This window comes from Pavona decussata, unplaced genomic scaffold, assembly GCF_977016875.1.
Source record: "Pavona decussata unplaced genomic scaffold, jaPavDecu1.1 SCAFFOLD_217, whole genome shotgun sequence".
NCBI classification, from domain to species: Eukaryota; Metazoa; Cnidaria; class Anthozoa; order Scleractinia; family Agariciidae; genus Pavona; species Pavona decussata.
Window position 1 is genome coordinate 1848036 of NW_028145622.1, and position 22983 is coordinate 1871018.

General features: G+C 38.8%; 2 protein-coding genes and 2 pseudogenes across 46 annotated transcripts in view; 2 read left to right on the forward strand and 2 right to left on the reverse strand.

Annotated features, from left to right (window-relative positions):
* Positions 1 to 22983, forward strand: part of LOC146459758 (cubilin-like) — a 407624-nt gene that overhangs the window by 223841 nt on the left and 160800 nt on the right. For 19 of the 43 annotated variants that reach the window (XM_085088951.1, XM_085088960.1, XM_085088961.1 and 16 more), the window contains one exon: positions 18462 to 18929. The exons of 22 other annotated variants lie outside the window; for them this stretch is intronic. In XM_085088951.1, the coding sequence (XP_084945077.1) occupies positions 18462 to 18929 (468 nt within the window). Of the gene's footprint in view, positions 1 to 11436; positions 11788 to 18461; positions 18930 to 22983 lie in introns of all 43 variants that reach the window. 2 more of the 43 variants (XM_085088975.1, XM_085088990.1) reach the window with 2 other exon arrangements.
* The window catches only part of LOC146459763 (oxidation resistance protein 1-like), a 354795-nt gene that overhangs the window by 116481 nt on the left and 215331 nt on the right, over positions 1 to 22983 (reverse strand). The gene's annotated exons all lie outside the window — the stretch shown is intronic.
* On the forward strand, positions 13012 to 14717 carry LOC146459766 (uncharacterized; annotated as a pseudogene).
* On the reverse strand, positions 14732 to 16542 carry LOC146459767 (uncharacterized; annotated as a pseudogene). Its single transcript, XR_014857827.1, has 2 exons — positions 16182 to 16542; positions 14732 to 15433 (listed from the first exon to the last, which is right to left on the reverse strand). The product of XR_014857827.1 is annotated as an uncharacterized LOC146459767 (transcript).

Sequence of the window (22983 nt, forward strand, 5' to 3'; positions counted from 1 at the left end):
TATCATTTGAGCTGAAATTAAGGGAAAAAATGAAAATAAAATTCGTTGATTAATATAACGTACACTACAGAACAAACAGACAATTTGTTCTTTATTTCGTTCCAATGCAATCTCTCATGACAAAGATTAGTTATTGTTTTCGGATATGACACAAACCGATTACTTCATGGTTGATCAATCGATCGTGCACTCTTATTAGTTACTAGTGCAACACTTGCTGATCATAAACAATGAGCAAGTCTAATCCTATTTCTTGTATCCAACATAGTTGTTCTTGCTGTAATATTATAGTTTTCAATAGTTTTCATAGGATCTTTGTATTGCTGTGTTCGACGTAGAAAGAACTCACTCCTAATAGCCTCCTCCAAAAATCAGCTTGAATAGGAGACCTAGAGGACACAACTTGAACAGAAATGAATAAACATAATTATTCAATTTCCTTTGTTTGTGTCCTTAAAGACATTATAAAGTGCAATTTTAATATATCGAAAGAAGCTTACGGGACAATGAACAAATCAATGGATCTTGGGACGCGTGTATGGCATCCCCCGCAGATTTTGCAGGGGCGGATGGCATCATCACCAACTTGGCAAAGGGGAGAGAGCCTGGGATCAAGATCATCGAACGCACTCCCTAATCTTTGATTATTACTATAGTTTATATTAGATTTTTATACCTAAAGCGCATTTGATAATTTCATCGACATCGGAAACGCGCTCAAAAACTTGATGGCATGAATTTCTTTCGTTCGTGCGTAGGCAGGGTGTATGACTACCACTTTGCTTTAAATTGTTTATTCGCCCATGACGCCATCCGTGGCGTTAGATCGGCTTCTCTTTTGATCTATTCACGGGGGCATTGTGTTGCAAGTTTCAAAACATACGTTACGCGCTGGAGTGAATCTCTGAAAGTTGTCAAAGGTAGAAAGTTAGACAGCCTTATAGAAGTTAAAACTATGACATAAAACCTCGCCTCTCCATCTGAGATCCTCATACAGTCGGTTGCTCAATTAGCCTGTTGCTAACCTCAACTCAAGTAACTAAACGCATAGATTAAGGAACTCCTAATCTCAGTTGATAAAAGAACTTGCACGACGACAGTAAATTCATCTAACAAACTGTTTGACTTTCTTGATCAAAAGAAAGTGATCTTAAGTGTCACGTGACTTTCCTTGGCTGATAACGTCACATAACTACTTTTTGAAAGTGGGGAACATTTATACTCCAAAATTTTGAAAACTTTTGCATTAAAATGTTTAGTTCAAGTGTGCTTATGAAACGCCGCTTTTTGAGATCGTATCTCTCAATTACCTTTTAAGAGATTTTGACATTTATCATGTCACGTGACCTATTTTCATTAATTCATCGTTACTGTTAGCACATGAACATCAAAAAATTAAAAGGGGAAATGATAAAGGCCTTTCCAGGTATCATCGAAAAAAGTAACAAAAACTGATGTTAGCTTTCTGTATCCCGTTGAATAAAACTTAATAAAACAAAATATGTAGGACCAATAAGGACACCAATAATAAACTGTTACCCAATTTCAAGACGATTGGACAACTACTTCTTCTCCAAATAAAAATATGCGAAATTATTAAGTGGGTCAAACCTTAATATGCTTGAGAATGCGTAAGGAGATAGAGAATGTTCTATTGCTGGAGTCAATGTAATAAAACCGCGTTTTCACTTGTAATCTACAAGCTTGTGCGCCTGGTTATGAATCTCGTAGTTCGTGGGCTCGACCTTGCTTGGAGCCGGTCTAGAATGGAGCAGTAGGGCACCCCCTTCCCTCCACTAGTCTGGGTGGACACCTTGGGCAAGTGTTAGCACAACCTTAGCCTCTCCTGACCACGGATACGGTCTCACTGCCTTGTTGGTGGCTAGGGATAGCCAAAGGCTAAGGGAGTAATCCCTGACTGAAAACCGGACTGGAGCCCCATGAGGCAGCCTGATGGAATATCAGTGACTTGCAACTCCTGCAGTCAACCTGGTCCCGAGCGTACTGTCTACGCCTTTCCTTCGGACTCGACCAGCAAGACCGCGAGGGGGATTCTGGGACATGGGCAAACCAATCTCTCCATACACATCAAAGAGGCTAGCGCCTGGAGAGGCACTTCAGCATGTCGCACGGCTCTGCTCAGCACGGAATCAACCCGGGGAGTGGAAGTTACCGGTTTCTAAGTCATGGCTTAATTAGCATAGCGCCAGACGCCAGGGGTCACTCTGAACAGTGGGAGGAGCTGTTTAGCCCTACTGGAGAGCTATCTCCCCCTTAAACTGGGCATCCCCCAGTCAATAAGGATGCTGACCGGCCTGACCAAGGATATACGCGACACTGATTGACTACGCAAGACAGCTGTCATCAGCAGAGAGTTGTATAGGCTTAACGTCGAGATCACCGCTTTACAGGAGACCCGCTTAGATGGTTCGGGAAGCCTTAAGAAAAAGGATTACACATTCTTCTGGCATGGCAAAGCCGAAGACGAACCTAGAGAGTATGGAGTCGGTTTTGCTGTCAGCAACAATCTGATTCAGATGGTGGAGCCAGGTTCAACCAAGTCAGAGCGTCTCATGTAGCGTCTCATGCACACTGATTCAGACACCACCAACTTGCTTAGTGTCTATGCTCCAATCTTGACTTCTAGCTCTGACGCTAAGAACGCTTTCTACAGCCAAGTTGACGAAGCTATCAAGCACATCCCAAAGGACGAAGCCCTGATTCTTCTTTGTGACCTTAATGCAAGAGTGGGCAATGACCGAGCATCTTGGCCCAACTGCCTAGGTTATTTTGGTGCTGGCAAATGCAACGAGAATGGGCAACATCTGCTGGAGTTCTATACTTACTATCATCTTTGCATTACGAAAACATTCTTTGCCATAAAGATGCGACAAAGGCTCTCGTGGATGCACCTCAGATCCCAAAGCTGGCATCAGTTGGACATCATCATCTCACGACGGGAGCATCTTAACAACATTCGCGTCATGCGAGCATACTACAGTGCTTAATGCGACATTGATCACTCCCTTATCTGCACGAAGGTCCAGATACGTCCAAAGAAATTTCATCGTGCTAAACAACCTGCCAAACCTCGCATCAATACTGCCGCCACTGCCATCCCTGAAACAGTCTTACTATTCAAAGACCAAACTCGAGGATTGCAAGGAGCTCGATACAGATGATCGGACGCAACACATCAGGGAAACGACACATGCTGCAGCACTGCAGGCTTTCGGTAAGAAGGAACCCAAAAGCCAAGATTGGTTCAACGCAAACATTGCGATTCTTCAACCTCTTATTGAAGAAAAGGGGGATGCCCTGCACAACTACCAGCGTAACCCTTCACCACGCTACATGGAAGCACTCCATTAGGCCAAAAGCCGTGCAGAGGAAGAATGAAGAACTGTGCCAACAACTACTAGATGAGTCTCTGTGCTGAGATTCAGCTGACGCTGGAAATATCAGGAGCTTGTTTGAAGGCATCAAGAAGGCAATTGGAGCTACACAGTCAAAGAGCGCTTCACTGAAGACATCAACAGGGGAGAGCATAACTGACGAGTCGAAACTGATGTCGTATTGGGCGGAGCACTACAGTAAGCTATATGGTGGTACGAACTTTTTCTCACCCTCTGCCCTCGACAAAATTAAGACGCTGCCCACATTGCTTGAGTTAGATGACGTTCACTCCAAAGAAGAACTCTCAAAGGAAATCTTGGCAAGGCCCCAGGACAGGATGGCATCCCGGCTGAAGTATTCAAATGAGGTGGAAGCGAGCTGCTTGATGCTTTCCATCAGCTGCTCTGCAGGTGCTGGGAGGAGAGATCAGTCTCACAGGAGACTACCACCATCATAACCCAGTACAAGTACAATAGTGCCCTCAACGACAGCAATAACTATCGTGGCATCTCACTACTATGCATTGCTGGAAAACAATAGTTGATGTATACTTAAATTTCCTTTACAGCTCTGATAACCGAAGTGCAGGCTCAGATCATGCCACTTGGTAAGTAACCATTGTACTCAGTTTACACAGTTGGGTAAGCTTTTATCTTGTTTTCTTTGGCAAAAGTTATTTGTTTCCTGAGCAAAATTATTACCTTGGGATAACAGCTGGTAAACTGCACGCCTGAAATTAATTTGCCGTCCGCTTGTGGTTTAACAAGCTACTTCAAGGTTTAGTCTTCGGGAGGGAACATTTGTAAAAATAAAGGCTTTTTCACTTCGTCCAACTACACTTTCATATCGATAATTGAATGTACGGTGTTGAGGCTGAATGAAAAGACTAAAATATGATGGCAAGTTGTCTCATTTCTGTGTCTCTATTCGAGTACCAGTACCAGTTTTAACTACCAGACTTGTTGTCTTTGGGAGTAGTTTAAATTAAAAATGACGATACATTGGCCGACAAAATGAGGTAAAGTGAGGCAGTCTTGAGCATGTCCACGCAAGACGCGAATTTTTATTGTTTTGTTTTATAATAGAGATGCACTTGTAACCACAAATTATATTATGCACTGGGAAAAGTCCTTGTGATATTTTCTCTTATCAAAACCCAAATCCTCAAAGTGAGTTAATAAATAAAACAAGAAAAAAATTGGCCGCCAGTTTTGAAAAAGGTATTTGGCCTCCAGAAAACTTGGAGATACGTTCGAGGAATCTGACTTTGATGGACCTGTTAACGAAGTATGTCATCGTTTTAATTAAAGAAATAATGCAAATTGATAAGTGAGAATGTAAAATAAATAAATAAATAAATGGATAAAAATCCAAAGATAAAAATCTAACTAACTAACTAACTAACTAACTACCTTGATCAACACTGAAATGCCAGTGAGCAAGAAAGTAAACCCTCTTTATATAATAACGCAAAACCAGGTCCACTCATGTGCCTAAACCCTAAATAAGACCAAGGCCGTTCTCTGTAGGTCTGAATCACACTGCGCCCGCCGCTGACAGCATTCATCAAATCGCTGAGGCCCTGGCCGAGGCGATGAGATGGACACAAAATTGTTTATCTTGGACACGTACTTCAAGGTTTTTGATAATTATCTTTTTTTTAATCAATCTCTTATAAATTTAATTTGCAATTGTTTCTATTTTTCTTACTTTTAATTGTATTAAAGAGCCATGAACTGCTGGGATATGTCACGCTATATAAGAACTCACTTATTATTATTATTATTATTATTATTATTATTATTATTATTATTATTATTATTATTATTATTATTATTATTATTATTATTATTATACAGTATAGCAGCATCATAAAACGTTTGGATGCTATGTCCCTAAAAGCGTACATAGGGTGCGAACGTAGTTTATTACGCCTGTCTGAAACGATGCAACTTGGTCTACCAATAATTAAAAATTCATCAATATAGCAAATTATTATTATTATTATTATTATTATTATTATTATTATTATTATTATTACTATAATTATTATTAATTAATCAATTCTGCACCAATCACTTCCCAGCAGAAGCTTTATTTTCTCTACCAACGCTTCGATACGAAAACAAAAAGGGCGTTGAGCAACTCCAATATGTGGTCGATTGAAATTCAGAAATACATGGAATGAAGCTTGAAAGAAATCCAAACAGCGTTTCGCTTCCTGTGCTATAGTAGCCGCAGAGTAGCTAGTTCATCGGGCAAAGATTTCTAACATTGATGCTCTTGACTTGAGGCCTTTTTTAGCGACTTCCTTCAACAAGCCGGAATTCCGAAACAGAAATATAGATAGATAGATATACATAGACGATAAAGTCTAAAGATTTTCGAATATCCTTCTTATTGGTCGAAAGACTCCCCAGCTGGTTCCTAACAGATCAGTTGCGATGCATTAACCTTCCTCGAAGATTAGAAGAAACATTTCTTAAATCTTCTGTCTATCACACGATGGCCCAACGCAGTGGTAAGCTCATTTTGCCTTCCGGCTCAACTGGCCCTCAGCCGCAGAAAAAAGATAATAGCTATCACCAAAGCCTCAAAAACGGATACCGCTTGCAGGCAAAACACCATTCCCCGAATTAAAAAGGGCAGCTTCCGCAAACATATCCGATCACAACCCTTCAACAGGCCATTTCCGAGTTGCTGTGAACCTCATTATGAACGAGATGTTAAGAGCGCCTGTCTGTAAAAATCAGACAAATTCTAAATTTCGTGGCAAGGGTGCAAAATTCGATTTCCCTCATATTTTAATGTCAGTTGGGCTAGGGTATAACTAAAATCACTGTATAGTTTTTTTTTTTTCGGTGAAATATCCTTTTATTTTGAAAAAGAAAAATGCAAATAACGAAAATCCGTTAAAATCGTCATTTGGGGCGCTAAATTGTTACACGGGCTTGAGAGCCTCGCGTGCGAGAACAAATCATTCTACCGCTTTTAAAACACTAAAACCTTTTTTTACTATCTTTAAATATCTGTTGGAATGATTTTGGGAAATATTGCGTCGTTCTGTGTATGCGAAATAATTTAATTTCGAAGGCATACAATTCGCTACAGTAAAAGTACTTCGTGAATTAAATTAATTTTCACCATGTGCGAAACCTTCAAATCGATTAAGCTTCTGGTGGTTGAATGTTAGAAGGATGGTCTATAGATTCCTGTAAAAATTTCTTTGGGCAAATGATTAAGAGCGACGTGAGAACCTTTAAAAGTCAGTACAAAATGCAAATATTTGACCCCCCCGCGGTCAACTTTGAAGTCGCGGGTCAGACATAAGTCAACTTAGGTAACGACTAAGACAGACTTAGTGGTCTAGACTAGTGTGAACCCCTAAAAGTTTTAGTCCATGTTCATGTCTTGACCCATATTGGGTTAAAATAAGCACATAGAAAAACATTTCGAAATGTTCTAACCTTATAATATGCTAAACTAGAAATACGTGACTCGCAAAACCTCGCGAAGCTGGGGCCGGGTGGAAAGCCCTCTTTACACGTATTGTAGCAGCAAACGAGGAGATTAAAAGGCGCCGAAGATATTTTTTTTATGAGCATAGTGTTTTCGTAGTTCCACGGGCTAGTTTGCGGTTGAAAATCTATTTCTGTCGCGACGTAATGTACAACGGGCGTGCAGCGCTGTCGTGTTCGATGAATTTATTTCCCACGGAAAATTATTTACCGCGGCCACAAAGCGTGTAATTTCTTTAATGCGCTATTTCACAAAAAAAGATTTCTAAAAGAAAGGGAAAAGATTCTGGAGAGATAGTTCTGTATCCAGTGAATATTGATGAACATTGCAGTTGAAATTTGATCATGCACGCATATTTTTTCGATGTATGCAAATTTTGCTCCAGACAACGCCAGACAGTCTGACGTCATTGTGCGGACACCTTCAAAGATATAAACATATATCAACATATATATATATATATAAATATATTTTTCGCTCGAATTCGCGCGGCTTAGCTCCGCTCGGGCCGGCTCGGCCCGACAAATTTATTAACCTCGCTACGCTCGGGCCTTCGGCCCTCGCTTCGCGAGGAAAGACAGGTCCAAATGCCATTTTAGCACGATTCTCTGGTCGTTCGTCCCATAAGTTTGAGTCGGCTGTTTGTATTATTAAAACGTCCGATGTACACCACGCAAACTGGTCGAATACAAATCTTTGATCAACTTTCGGCACATTTCATCAAGACTGCATCTTCTTCGACGGCTACGTCATTTGCGAGTATTGCTTTGTTTACAGCGCACGAAAACATTACATCTGATCGCTGCTACAGCTAGAATGACAAAAAATGTCGGCGCTTTCAGTCTATCTTGCATTGCAGGGAGTTGTTTGTTCGTCACGCAATACAATGTCCTGGACATTTTAGGGGGGTGGAGGACGGTGAAAATGCGAAATGCTTGATAACTGAACATGAAAAAAGTGATACCTTTAGTTATGTTATTTTCCCTGACTAAAATCCAGATAATTTATGTATTAACAAACCGGTCAGTGTAAAATACAGACTGCGGACTGCAGACTGCAGACTGCAGACTGGGGGTAAAATGCAGACTAGGGGTAAAATGCAGACTGAACACTGCAGACCAGGGGTAAAATGCAGACTAAATTAAATTAAATTTTGTTCGGTTGGGCAGGTTGTATCCCGGAAAGTATTCATTCATTTTAAACCGTGAGAACTGTTTTCATTTTCTACGATTTTTTCGCAAGCGCTAAAATTCCTTTCTCGTTATCTGCGCAACAGAAATCTTTTCATATTTGAATTCTACATTTACTCAGCTTTCTATAGAGACAAAAATGAGCTCGATAGGACATATATTTACCGAGATACGAATTTTTGAGTTTTCTGTACTCGGTTTGTTTACAGTGTAATTAATACACGGCGGACGGTAGTAAAATGCATCCATCCGCGCACTTTAAAATCCACCGATATATTGCGAAAGCACATCGTCAAATGCATTTTTTTTTTTCAAAACTAAAACATTTAAATATCTTGTTGAGCGGTTTTTCTCTTTATTTCGAAGCGAATTCATGGAGAAATAATTTTTGAAAGTATTGGAAGAAGTAGGGCGCCGTCCCCAAAAGTCACGCAATGAAATCCTAAGTTTTTTTCGCAAGCCTCAAATTCCTTTTTCGCTAACAACGCTACATGTATCTTTTTGGAATTCTACACTCACTTATTAACTTTCTATACAGACCAAAATCACTTCGAGTGTTTTACTGGATTGACTGTAACTTTAAAAAGATAGTCTTTATAATTTAGTCTGCATTTTACCCCTAGTCTGCATTTTACCCCCAGTCTGCAGTCTGCAGTCTGCAGTCTTCATTTTACACTGACCGACTAGCAAACTCATTTGCGTGCGCAGGCATGGTTGTTGGGAGCGTTGCCGTTGCGTGGGGGTGGGGGTGGGGGGTGGGGGTGTTGGGAATACGATTTTACTAAACAGTATCAGTATTTACTGATGAAGATCACTACAAATCCTTCAGCTAGTTCTTTCCATCTTTAAATGCAATAGATCCTAGTATGAAACCAAAAATATCCCTCATTGCAGGCTTCTGTTTGTCATACTATGTTATGGGCATGGGCGAGGACTAAAATGCTTGAAAGCTGCACTCGGTATTAGTCCTGGAACTAGTACATACTCTAGCTTTGAAGCACAAAACGGCAAAATTAAAAAAAACCCGATTTATTCAAGGAATTTCGTCTTTCCTTGCTTGCTTCATCTTTGGTAAGCCCCAATATTAATTTATCACTGGTTTCAGGCTAGCACTAGGCGTGGGAGGAGATTGGTATAAAACCAGCCTGTAATAACCTAGCTTCCTTCAACTTACTGTTATACCTTCACTTTCCTTGCCTAATTCATAAACCAATCATCATGCCACATGATGGCTTCGGCCTCAAATTTGATACGCTCTCCGCTCCTCCATTTATCTAATTTTGAAAACAAGTAAGCACCCCACACCGTCTCCCCCATCCCTCACAAAGAAAAAAATGTTCCGATCTTTCAGTTGATAATAATAACCGGTGTTTATGTGGTGCTGGCGTGGGGTGGGGCTTCTGACAGGAGGGGTGCTCTCGGGACGGATGATGTTGTGGCCCACACGCGTTTCGTAACACCACTGAATTTCCTTCAGGTAGTATCCAGACACGTTTGGTGGCTTGTACCGCGTAGTCGTAGTGTTGTACCACCAACAAGGGCCTTTAAAAAACTACAACCCTTTATTTTCAGTGTAACAGACTTGACTTCAAAAAAATTCACTTATGCCCTCCTCTAAGCATACAAACGGCGCCAAGTAACTAGCACGACCAGAATTTGTTTACTTAGTAACTATTTGGCGATTCTTTCTCACGCCAAATGGCCATAGCCATAGCCATAAATTCGACTGAAATTTTTTAGCGATTGTATTTTTAAATTTAGAAAGAACTTCAAATTATGTATTGTTTAATTTAGACATCATAAATTTGATAGTATTTGAAAAACAACACACCTAACGAAGTAATGACCACCCGAAGCCACAGCAGACCCAGACTTATTTACTGAGGAATGAAAAATGATTCAATGTCCTCCTAGGATCCCATTAACTCAGGAAAACAAACGAACGGCAATATTTTTTGGAGGGGTGCGTTCTTTCATTTCTATTTATCAACCATTTATACGGGAAATGCGCCACTTGGGGTAAGTAAGTAAGTAAGTAAAACCTTTATTTTGACACGATGAGTATTTAAGCTATGCAGCTTGTGGGGTCGTGTAAATAATATAAAAAAAATACATAAACAATAACTGTAATAAAATTGTAAAGTAAAATAAGACTTATGACTTCTTATATGTATAAACATAACATTGAAATTTACTTTTTACAATAAACAAGTATTTGATAATTGATGGTATTTATAACTGCTAAAATCATAGACCTAAAAACTCCTTTTAAGGGAGATCTATCTTCTACAGAATAAATTAGAAAAGTCCGTGTCTCTGACCAAAGTAAGTTTGTTAATCATCCTGGAGAAACGTTTCACACTATTCGCCATACGACATTCAATTGGCAAATGATTCCACAAAACTGGACCTCTATAAGATATAGAATGCTTTTTGATATTCGATTTGAAAGGTGGTATTTCCAGCTTAAGACTGTTCCTTAGATTATAAGAGGATTGCGATTTCACAATATGTGTTGTCATGCAGGATGGTAAAACATTGTGGTACATCTTATAAGTTAGTTTCAGGATAGATTGCTTATAGAAAGTTCTTAGAGTGTCCCATTTAGCCCTGGTGAGGACTTCCACTGATGGTAGATCCTTAGCAAAATTGAAAATGACTCTTGCTGCCCTGCAGTGTAGTCTTTCAAGTGAATCAAGTTCGTCTTGCCGATTAGTACCTCACCATACGGATATACTGTACGTTACTGCACGAATGCTTGAAGAAAAAAAAAGACCTTTCTCTTCGCTTTTTCGATTTCATACTAAGAGTATTGTACCAAAAAATTGAAAGAACTAGCTTAAGGATGTAGTTATAACCATCAGTAAGTACTGATACTATTTTCGTAAAATGTAATATTTTACGAATTTTCCACCCTTGCCGCGATATGTTTGATTTTTACGGACAGGCGCTCTTAAGTGCGAAGCTTTTCGTATGAAAATTTATTTTGCTTGCAATGAAAACTACTTTTCATAATAAAAGCTTTGCACTTAGCCTCGCTTTCATATTGAAGTTCAAAGCAACTCGGAAATGACGCAAAACGAGTGCAAGAGGTTCCGAGAACTATCCCTGGATCAAAGTAAATACATTTTTATTTTAAGACGAAACTGTTCTTTAACTGCAATGGCTTTCTACAAGGATCCCCACAAAAACTGCGAAGTGAATAAATTTTGAGGGTTATGCAGCGAAAGGAATAACAGCGCCTCGATTTATTCTTGGAATTAACTTGCATAAAACAACAACTTACAGTGCTAAGGGTATTCGCGCCCTAAAATGTTAATTTCCTTCACAGCTTGTGGCTCTGGGCAGTCTCTTACTGGATCAAGTGGATTCTTTACAAGCCCCAATTTTCCAAGCAACTTCCCTCAATACAGCAACTGCACCTGGAATATCACTGTTCCCAGTGGGTACATCATCAAGCTCACTTTCCATCATTTTCAGTTGGGTAGATATCGATACGGTGCTCGTGTCACCATCACAAATGTAGCTTCAGATAATGACAGACAACCATTTCAGCTGTATGGTCAGTCTATTCCTGCTCCGGTGTACTCTGTGGACAATTTCATTCAAGTGATATTTACATCTCAAACTTATCAGTACTCAGGATTTAATGCATCTTCCATGGCCATCACCTATGATTCAGGTAAGTTACCTTACGGATTGTCCTTCAAGAAGTTAAACAAAATGTCACAATATGATTTCTGCTTAATGAATTTAAAAAATAAGTGGAAAGTAGCTTTCTTGCCCAGAACAACCTCAAAATTTAAAAATTATCACAAAGCTATGGATGGGGGTGCTGGGCTCAACGGCAAGAGAGGACCTGTAACTTGACTGCGGTCTTCTGACTGAAAACCTCTTTATAAATCTGCCGTAAATAATAAAAGTTACCTCAGCATTTAAAAAAAATTGCTTCTCCTGCTCCTACTGGAAAACCGATAAACAAGCAAGTTAACGCAATAGCTTCATATCGGTTGGCAAATTGTTGCGCGGCGAACATTATTTGGGTGATCTCTGGTCTTATAATTGTAAGATAAATACGACCCAATACATGCCACTTAAACTGGTTGGGTCACTTTGACGTGGCAGGATCATCTGATTTGGCTGGATCATTTTATCAGGTGGTTAATTTGAACTTTTAGTAGGTTGGCTGGCCGTTCCATTAACTGGTTCATGTTCCCATTTGAACTGCTTTGGTCTTTTTTTGTTCCGGTCTTTCATCCAAATGTTATTTGATCTAGTAAATCATTTCATTAGGTCGGGTTGTTTAGTCAGGCGTGGTCATTTGATCTAGTTTATTCTACCCAGGTAGGTTATTAAATTTTGGTATGGTTGGTTCGCTTTTTTTGTCAGTGATCTGATCACATTATATTATTTGATGATCTATGGTGATTTAAAAATATGCAGGAGTCATAAAGTTTTTATAAGGAGAAATAGGGAGCTTATCACTATTAGAACTTGACTTGAAGAGTCAGTTGAGTCATTTGAGCAATTAAATGCTATCCGGTTCATTAGTTTGCTATTACGGACATCCCGATAATACGGACAGCAGCTAAATTCCCGGAAAAAAAATAAATAACAGACGTTTGACTGAAATAAATTCCCGCTATTACGCACTCTTGCTATTAAGGACACTAACTCGCGGTCCCGAGGGTGTCCGTATTAAAGGGAGTTGACTGTACACAGCACACACAATAGTTATTAAATGAAACGTTGTCGCATAGCAATTAATAGAGAGCTTACGAATCGACGACTTCTTTCTCGACGACGACTTTTAGTGACGTCATGTCCTAGTCGTCGTCGAACGCAGTCTAGCACCAAATTTTGTTTTACGAGACACCTTTGTAAGACGACGGCTGGCGCGGCATATTTCCCGCCAAATTCAAGATATAGATTGTTTCAGTGTACGTGTTGAATTTTTTTTTCTCGCAGAGATCCTTACAGAAAACGTTCATTTGCAAACAGTTGTTCCTTAGACACTTGAAGCGAAATGGCAAACTTAAGAGAAACAAGAAATTGCATTGTATATGCTTACAGAAAAGGGTTTATCAACGATAGAAAGTTCGTATTGTTGTACGACGTCAACACTTCAAGAAACCCCGAGTTTCCGTATTGGAATTATGAACGATTTGACCTAGACGAGTTGACAAATGCAAAATGTAACGCCCAATTTCGCTTCTATAGAAATGATATTTACAAACTTGCCGATGCACTTCAATTGCCAGATGAGTTTGCCACTTATAACGGTTTGGTTGTGGAATCTATTCCTGCTTTGTGTATCTACCTGAAGAGATTTGCATATCCCTGCCGTTACAATGACATGGTTTTTAACTTTGCAAGACCAGTCCCAGAGATCTGCATTATAACCAATCATGTAATGGATTGGATTTACAACCGATGGCATCACTTGTTGACAACCTTCAATCATAACCTGCTTTCTCCAGCAAATCTTATGTTATATGCTGATGCTGTCCACCAGTCAGGCGCAGCTTTAGACAATTGCTGGGGGTTCATTGATGGAACTGTTCGGCCGGTGTGTAGGCCCGGAGCTAAATCAGAGAGCTCTTTACAATGGATATAAAAGGGTTCATTCCATTAAATTTCAATCAGTGGCGTTACCCAATGGACTAGTTGGTCATTTATATGGCCCCGTAGAAGGAAGAGGTCACGATAGCAACATGCTTGACTCATCAGGTCTTTTACAACAGCTGCAACGATTTTCTAATTCCCCTGTTACGGGTTTACCCTTGTGTTAGCTTTATGGTGACCCCGCATACCCTTTGCGTGCACACTTACAAGGACCTTTTAAGGGTGCAATTCTGACCCTAGATCAACAGGCGTATAATACATCCATGAATGCTGCAATAACTTCAGTTGAATGGATTTTTGGCAACATTATTAACTATTTTAAGTTTTTGGATTTTAAAAAAAATCTAAAAATTGGTTTAAGTGCAGTTGGTAAAATGTACATAGACTGTGCCTTGATTCAAAATGCTCATTCTATTTTGTACCAATCTATTAGTTCCGATTACTTTGGAATTAATGCACCGCCTTTAGATCAATATTTCATTTAATCACTTCACCATTTGCAACAGTAACGGCTCGGTAAACATAGCAAAAACTCCATTTTTCCTACAATAAATAACAACAGTTAAACGAATTTAAACTATTATGCCCAAGTCAGTTGATCAGCAAATGATTATATTTGTGTACAAAGTTTGTATCAAGAGACTTCTATACTATGTCAATCTGTAAGCCAAGAACACTTTGACTTCATTCATTACCCTTATACATTAGTTTTTATGTTAATAATAATAATATTATTACTATCGTTTAACGCAACGACTAGAACACCTGAAAGTTCAACTGAACAAATATAGTTAAACCAATCTTTTCTGTCGATCACAACAAATGTGTAAAACATTATGAAGTAAATAAACAAATGGTACCGTACCAGTACTTGCCCACTTGATTTATGAGCCAAGATTTTTTTCCTATTCCTGAACTTTTGAAAATATTCAAAGCAATAATTGCTTCAGAATAATTCTTAACAATACTACATGAAAAAGAACGTTAACAAATCTCACAGGTTAATTTCCCTTTTTCAAAAGTTCAAGCAGAGCCTGACTTTGAGTTTGTTGTTGTTGCATAAACATTTGAAACATTGCTTGAAATTGCTCTTGCTGATTCTTCATTTGTTGAAGCATCAGGGATTGTTGAGAAGCTGTGTTTTCTTCCTGTTTCTGTTTTAAGTCAACCTCCTGTTTTTTTCAGTTCACATTCTTTATCTGATGCCTCCCTCAAGTATTCAAGAGTTTCATTTGTACTTTTTCTCTTCTTTCTTGGTACATCACTACCAGCTCTTTTTCTTGTTTCTGACAGACGTTCCATTGCCTTATTTCTTGCGTCCTCTGCTGAAGCTTTGTCCTTTGCTGCTTTATCCCGAGACTCCTCAGTGGCCTTTTCTGACTCATTTTCCTGATCGTCCCTTTGTTCCAAATAGCTTTCCATTATTTCATCCATTTCTGTCTTCTCTGCGGAAATTCCAGAGGCATTTTTTTCAAATCTCTCTTTCTTTTTGAAATCTCGCTCCAATATCTTAAGTCTGTCTCTCACTGACTTTTGGGTCACACTAAAAGAAGGCCTTTTTAATTGGTTCAGACTCATCAGCAATCCGATCGAGGCACTGCCCTCTTTCTCGGCTACCGGCCTTGTATTTCCATAGTTCAAATAATACAATTTCTCTTCCGAGCATTAGGTCGTGCTCCCCAGTCCATTTCATCTGAGGAGTCCTGTCGCGAAATGGAAAACAATTTCATATAAACCAGTGTCAAAGAAAAATAGAGTATTTTAAAATCATTTTAAAAACTTGCCTCTGCTAGCCATAATTAAAGACGGCAGTCATTTAGCACAATATTGAATTAATAGGCATGTGTAACAAGTTTCTTCAATCTACTAATTGGCAAACTAATTACTATCCATGGACACAATGCATATCCATTTTAGAAACTGTAGAATAGAATTAAAATTTCTTTTATTCAGGTACAATATAATTTTATGGAACTTAAGAAGGTTATTACGTAGGTCATTATAATGTGTACAAATTTGCTTCTCTTACTTTTCGGATGCAAAACTTCGGTCTGAATTGTTTCACTTAATAACAATAACATGCTTATTCTTTTTAAAAATATCTAGATATTGGCTTACTTTACTGGTAGCTACAGATAATGCATTTGGGCTTACTTTACAGGCGAAAATGTTGTGATTTGACGAATACTATAAGTTATGAAATATAGAAGATCAATCGCCGAATCAATCATATATTCCAAATGTAATGCCTTGCTGCGATTTCTGTGAAATCCACGTGAAAATCGCAAAAACAAACAGAGCAACGCAGTGTTAACTTGAATGGCCTTGAATTTTCTGCATTGTTTTCAAGTCTGTCTTACATCTTCAATGAAGATATGTTTTTCTTAGGTCCAAAAAGTCATGTTCATCAAAAAAAGAAAAAAAAAAAAAAAAAACTCGAGTTCTATTCACCTTGAGGTGGTAGCTAAAACCGAAACCGCTTCAGCTGAAGATTCATCGCCACGGTCTGCCATCTTTTCTGCTGTATAAGCGTAAATGCCTCTGAACTGTGGGGAAAAAAGGATTTTAAACTTGAGAAAGTCATAAATTCATTTTAGAGTAGTACTCAAAGAGTGTTCCGATGATTTTTCAAGAAAAAAGACACAAAAAGACAAAGGACAAAAATATAAACAAACCTCCGTCGCAGCACTTCAAAGACGACTTCAAAATACCCAAGTCACCGTCGTCGCCGGCCACGAGACGACGTTCGTTCTTGCGTAACACCTAGATGTGCATGCGCCGAAGGGGTTTCGAATGAGGAGACGTCGTCGTCGAGAAGGAGGTCGTCGATTCGTAAGCTCTCTGATGAAATATATGAGTTGCTCTGAGTAGCCAAAAAAGCAGAAAATACTTAAAATTTACAAAGTGTACAAAATGCATCACGGTATCGATTTCCTTTGTTTCTCCCAGCATGGATTATGCACGAGTTTGAGAACGTTTAGAGAGATTTTTACTGACATACTTTGCGTCAATGAATGCCGATTTATGAAATCTGTTTTATTTTTCTTTTCTTCAAATTTCTGTAAAACTGAAGATAATAATTTTCAAGGTGCCTCCGAAAAGTGTGCCTCAGCAAAAATATCTGGATTTTCCATTTTTTAAATTCAGGTAATGACTCTCACAATCTACGAGACCAATTTTTTATAACACATGTTTATAACAAATATACTTATAGCTAAGTTGTTGGCAAAAGCAAACCTCACCAAATGTCGAATCATTGAATTTTAATTTGATGAAGTTTTCAGTCTCGATTTTTACTGTACTCGAGGATAAAAGAATAGGTGTTTAAGACACTTTTAACTGAAAAGCTCCTTATAAATCTTCCGAAAAAATGTTACCCTGTTATTTACAAAATAACTTCAATACTGCTTTACAGACAAGCTAATCTAAGTGACTTAATACTTTTCAGAAAACTTTAAATTGTAAGCTGCCAAGCAGTCAATATTTAATGTCTGTTTATATAAATCCTTTCATGTGATCCTATAACAAAGCCTTTAGAGAATGAATCCAACAGGGCTTCTGATAATTCGCGGGAAAAAAAGTCAAATTTCGCGGGATTTTTGGAGACAAATTCGCGGAGAAAACAGCCAATTTCGCGGGAATTTCGCGGGAATTTTCGGGGCAAATTTCGCCGAAAAACAAAGAAGAAAGCCAAGAAGAAAGATTCCAGAAAAAAAAGATATATTGGAGGGATGTCAAATTCAGGGCAAGAAAGAAAACACAAAAGTTCATCCAACAGAGTTCTCAAGGCAATTGTACTTGTTTCGAGCTACAAGAAAAACATAAGCTTTACCGAAACGCCCGGCCGGTTAACCGCCTTTTTCAGCTGCAATTTAGAGCCGAACACAGCAACGCAATAAATTTCTTTTCTCTCCACTGTCTCTTGTGTTGCTTTGCAGTTTACAAGGCAAGATTGTCCGTGATGGAAGGTTCAAATCCATTTGTGAAGTCAAAACTTCGATCGATCCCTTCGATCATGTCCTGCACGTACGATTTAACATGTGCCTGCATTACTTCAGACAGCAGTTTCCTTTCCCACTCCGTATAGTGTCACCGAAAAGTCTTTTCATTTCTTGTGCCCAGTTTTTCGCAACATTAATCTTAGAACGCCTGGTAGTTATGGTACGTTATGTTTACTCGTGGCAGTGACGAAATTTCAAGATAAATTTGCATTTATGGAAAGTAAACAGCCCCAGTGGCCAAGATAAGTTTCAAATATGTTGTACCGACATGTATTTGGTAGGATTTTAAACTAATTTCGCGGTATTATGCGTTTTTGTGTGAATTTCGCGGGATTCCGCGGATATACCTGAATTTCGGGGCTCCGCGACCGCGCGAAATATCAGAAGCCCTGATCTAAGAAAACACAATGCTTTATATTTCTCAATTGTGAACATTCAAATAACAAATATGCATTTAATATTTTCCTATTTAAGGTGGAAGTAACTTTTTGCTTAATTTAGTCAATAAAAAATGAAACTGGTTTCACCAAACGCTGTCAGTTTATTAATCTGCGGTTTGAATAGAAATTCACTTATACTCAAAAGCACTTCATAAAAAGTGATTTTTGTTTTTGTCAATTATGAGCTCGACACCGAAGTTTACGTTCGAAAGATGAAAAATTCGGGAGACAATTCTAAAAGCTGTACCATTTACATGAAAATCGACATTGATTTGTTTGTTGTTCTGCAGTGTGTCCAAAGTTGGCAATCCTAAATGAGACATCAGGAATCATCAACAGTCCTTTCTACCCCAGAAATTACCCTGCCAACCAGACATGCAGCTGGCAAATCACAGCAAGTAAAGGAAACCACGTGGTGTTGATCATCGAAAACATGGAGATTCGGCAGAGTGAAGTGTTCTGCACGCGCGATCATCTGGAAATTCAAAATGCCTCAAGTTTTGATGGTTTATATCACCTAGGTGGAAGACGATGTGGTCACTATGATTATAATTTTTATTTGAATTATTATTATTATGGTCGTTTTCATTATTATTTTTATTGCTATGATTCTTATTTTACTTATTGTTATCAGTGGCCTCTCATTTTTCATTCACATCGCGAGAGCTTGAAGGTGCTGTTTTTCTCTGATGGTAGCTCTTCGTACCGTGGATTTAAAGCAACGTACGTTCAAGTAAAACGCACTGCCATAATCACAGGTAGGTTTTTTTTCTATATTTTATATAGCATGATCCATATATATGCGTTATTGACCAAGCGTGAGGTCAAGATGGCTGGATATTGGTCAAGTTCTTTTTCGTCTCGGTCCATAAAAACGCAAAAAAAGAACGAGGCCAATATCCAGCCATCTTGACCGAACAAGCTTGGTCAATAAAGGATTTATTATATGGCTTTATCTTCAAGTCAAAACTACAACAACAAAACAAAACAGAACAAGAAACTTCTACTCGGAAAGAAATTCTTCATAGCCGGTCGGTATAAGATTCATTTTCAGTGCATTTTTGGATTAGCATGTAATCATGGAAAACAAGGAATCCTAAATTATCTTAAGGCTCTAACTTTATAATGGCTTAAAGGGAGTATACAAATATTGAGTACGAAAAATTTAGATTTTCGCAAGAGCGGGAAGATTTGAATAGAATCCGGCAAACTCGTCATTTTCAGCCGATCACGCGTTGACGTAAATGATAAACATTTTTACACAGTTTTCGGCCTACAATCAATAATTCTGAATGAAACAATACATTTTGAAATTATATGCAAACATTAGCCGAAAAAATATAGAACAGGTAGATCAGAAAACTGGGCGAAACTTTCAAAAAGATTTTGTTGTTTACAACAAGCAAGACGCGGCTAAATAAAAAAACGTGAGCTTCTTCGGCAAACTTGAGAAAAACACTTTTCTGAATTGCTCTATACACTTAACACAACTTTCACTGCGCTATGATTTAAATACAGTCATTGCAAATCTAGAGAACTAATCAATTTAGTCCTCGACTTGAGACAATAAGTTTTACAAAATCAATCAATCTACACACAGAGCAACTCACCGATTCAACTCGCATTCATTGTAGCTGAAATAAAATTTTCACTACAGCAAGATGATTCTATTCTCTTTCCTTTCCTTTTGGTAAATGTGATGACAGTTTACCGAACATTTTAGTGAGCATTTTCCACCAGAAAAACGAGAAAATCGAAGGAAAGATTGCATTGTTGCTCGGGATTAAACTTCCGATGCCAAGCGGACGGGCAACGGGTAATGCCGATCGGGCAAGATAGCTCCATCTTGCCCGCTCAGGTAGCGAATCACAGCGAAGGATTTGACTCATCTTGCCCTCTCGCGGAGCCAGCCATATAATAAAAGATGTTAAGGTATATACCTCGAAATATATCGAAACCTATTAGGACTACGAAAGAACATTGAAAACAGATTTCGCCCATTTCTTGTGGGTTACAAGAATTCCGAAGAAGATAATGGATTATTGAAACACCCTTCACATGCAATAGGCTAAGTAACGGACGATTTAAAAATTTGGTAAAACAAGAAAACAAAAATGGTTAAGAAAGGAGGAAAATACGAAGTAGATAAATACAAAAACACAATAAAATGTACGATCCAAAACTAAAACATCCAAGAAGCCCTATAAGAATCAAAGGGAGCCAAATATAGCCGAACTGTTTATAACCCAAAGCAGTGTTCAAGGCATTGAACATGATAAAACTTCAGTTTGGAATCTAGCATGGAGAGCATACACGTGCGTCTTAAAGACCTAGGACAGTTATCGAACAGTTTCATGTACTTTTATAGCAAAATTACATTCCCCTTGATAGGATCCTTTTCGTTTTGGGGCTGGGGGTGCACGTTCTTATTTTTTGGGCAGTTTGAGCCTTGAAAGTTTTTAAGATATTCTTAAGTTTTTAATAGTTTATAATTTTGATAGTCCTGATTAAAAAAAAAACCCGAAAAGAAAACAACAAAAAAATACAGCCTAAGTCCGACACAAATTGAGATGTTCAACTATGTACCAGGCATGTAATAAGAAATCCATTGTTAATGTTAGAATGTGCCCCTTTATCATTCGGGTTAATTGGACTGCATGGAATGAGGTCCTATATGTATTATTTTATCCGTATCTACACCGTTCATTTTCAAAACATTTGGTCAAAATGAAAATGATCTTAACTTAATCTTAGTCTGGGGAGTGTTCTTGGTATGTTTAAGAATTGGTTCATGCTTAGCGTGCGTATATCGAGTAATGGATGCACGCGGGAAGTTTGGAGAGCACGAGAGAAGCCTAAGAGTTGCTCGAGGCGTACCATTCAGTATTCAACACATTGTGACACTGCCCAAATATGGTCATGGTGAACTCAATATACGTCGCCCGCACACAACAGATATCCTGCATTATTATATGGCAAGGTAGTCTTGAGGTAAATCCGCGCGTTCTGATTGGCTCTTTCTTGGTCGGGATTTTACCATACGGACCGTTTCCATGGAAATGGTCATAAGCCGTGTATTTTTATGAGAAGCGGCAAATTTGAAAATTTGCAGCTAAAATTGCGAAAAGAAAACCTGAAAATACTTTTATTCTTCGCAAAGAAACTACCCAAAAGACTGATTCCAACATGGACGAAGAAGAATATCATTTACAAAGCAAATTTTACTATCCCGAAGATCTAGAAACCTCTGAGGCAGGCATCTGCGAAAGCCGAGGAAGCCATTGAGGATTTTATAAACAAACAGAAAAGTGAAAACACAAAAGGAAGAAGTCTACTGACATGAACAAACTACTCCGTTTTATTGAAGCTGAATGGCTTGAATAGTCAAACAATTGAAAGCCTACCTTCGTCCAAGCTTGATCACCTTTTGTCAATTTCTTTTTTTTTATGAACGTACGCAGTAAAAATGGTGAATACGAGCCAGCAACATTTTCCAGTTTTCAGCGCAATATATACAGCGATACTTCTCTGAGAAGAAATATCCATTCAACATACTCAAGGAGAATGATTTTAAAAATCGAGAAGAGTTCTAGCTGCGAAGCACAAGTCACTAGTTCGCGAGCACGACAGAAGAAACGAGCTGCAAGCCGCTCGGGCGATTGACGAAAACGAAGAAGATGCTCTTTTTGAGGCAGCAGAATTCGGCGACTCCAATCCAGTTGCACTCCAAAGAACTGTGTGGTGGTTTTTATCCCTACACTTGGGTTTCCGAGCCAGAGATGAGAGCGAGGAGGACAATTGACTTAATTCTGCTTCTTTTAAAGTTGAAAATGATTTTCACAGCAACCTTTTCTTGATCCGTACTTTGTGATGCGCTAGTAAATTTTCTGGGATCGAAGAAACCCTTTTGTGAGTTTCAAAAACAAACCGCAGCTGTTAAGATTTTCGTCAAATTCCTCTACAAATCGTTCTTGAAGTCTTTTCTATAAACATGTAAACGTTCAGTAAATTTGTTTTCATGTTATCCTCGTGGAACCGTAGCTTGTTCTTTTTGGGTTGCTCGCGTCATCAAAAACACGTCACGACGGAAACCCTTTGAATTCAAGTGACCGGAAGTGCGTTTTTTAAAATAAACAAGTTTGCTGCGAGTGCCATATAATAAACTACTTACTAACCTAGCTTGCTCGAGCCGTACAGGGGAATATTGGCCCTCGGTCGTTTTTGTACGGACCTCGCTGCGCTCGGTCCGTACTGCCACGACCTCGGGCCAATATTCCCCAGTACGGCCCTCGCGCTCGGTTAGTAAGAGGTTAGTATAATCCATCAAAAACGCCTCACGTAACCGAATACCCCAGCTAAAACAGGGGAATATCCGATGATATTCTCCAAGTGATATTCCCCAATTTCAAAAACTTCAAGGCGCGTCTTGTTTACAATTAAAATTGATGTCAAGATGGGGGAATGGTTTATTTTGGTGACAGACGGAGAGATAAACCTGCTGGTCTAAACGTTTTTGACGGTAAATTGTTCTTAAACAAAATGTTCAAATACTAAAGCTCGTTGCTACATGTTATGAAAAATATTTGAAGGATAATAACCACAAAAGCCTCCATTTGGCTTTAAAAATATGCTCAGATATTTGTCCTTGGACATTATCTGCTCCTCGAAGCTCACAGTTTTCCTCGAGCTTCGCTCTCGGAAAACTGTTCGCTTCTCCGTCGGAACAGATAATGTCCGCAGACAAATATCTGAGCATATTTTCGCGCCAAATGGAGGCTCTTGTTTATATATACGTAGTTTCCGTGCGTCGGG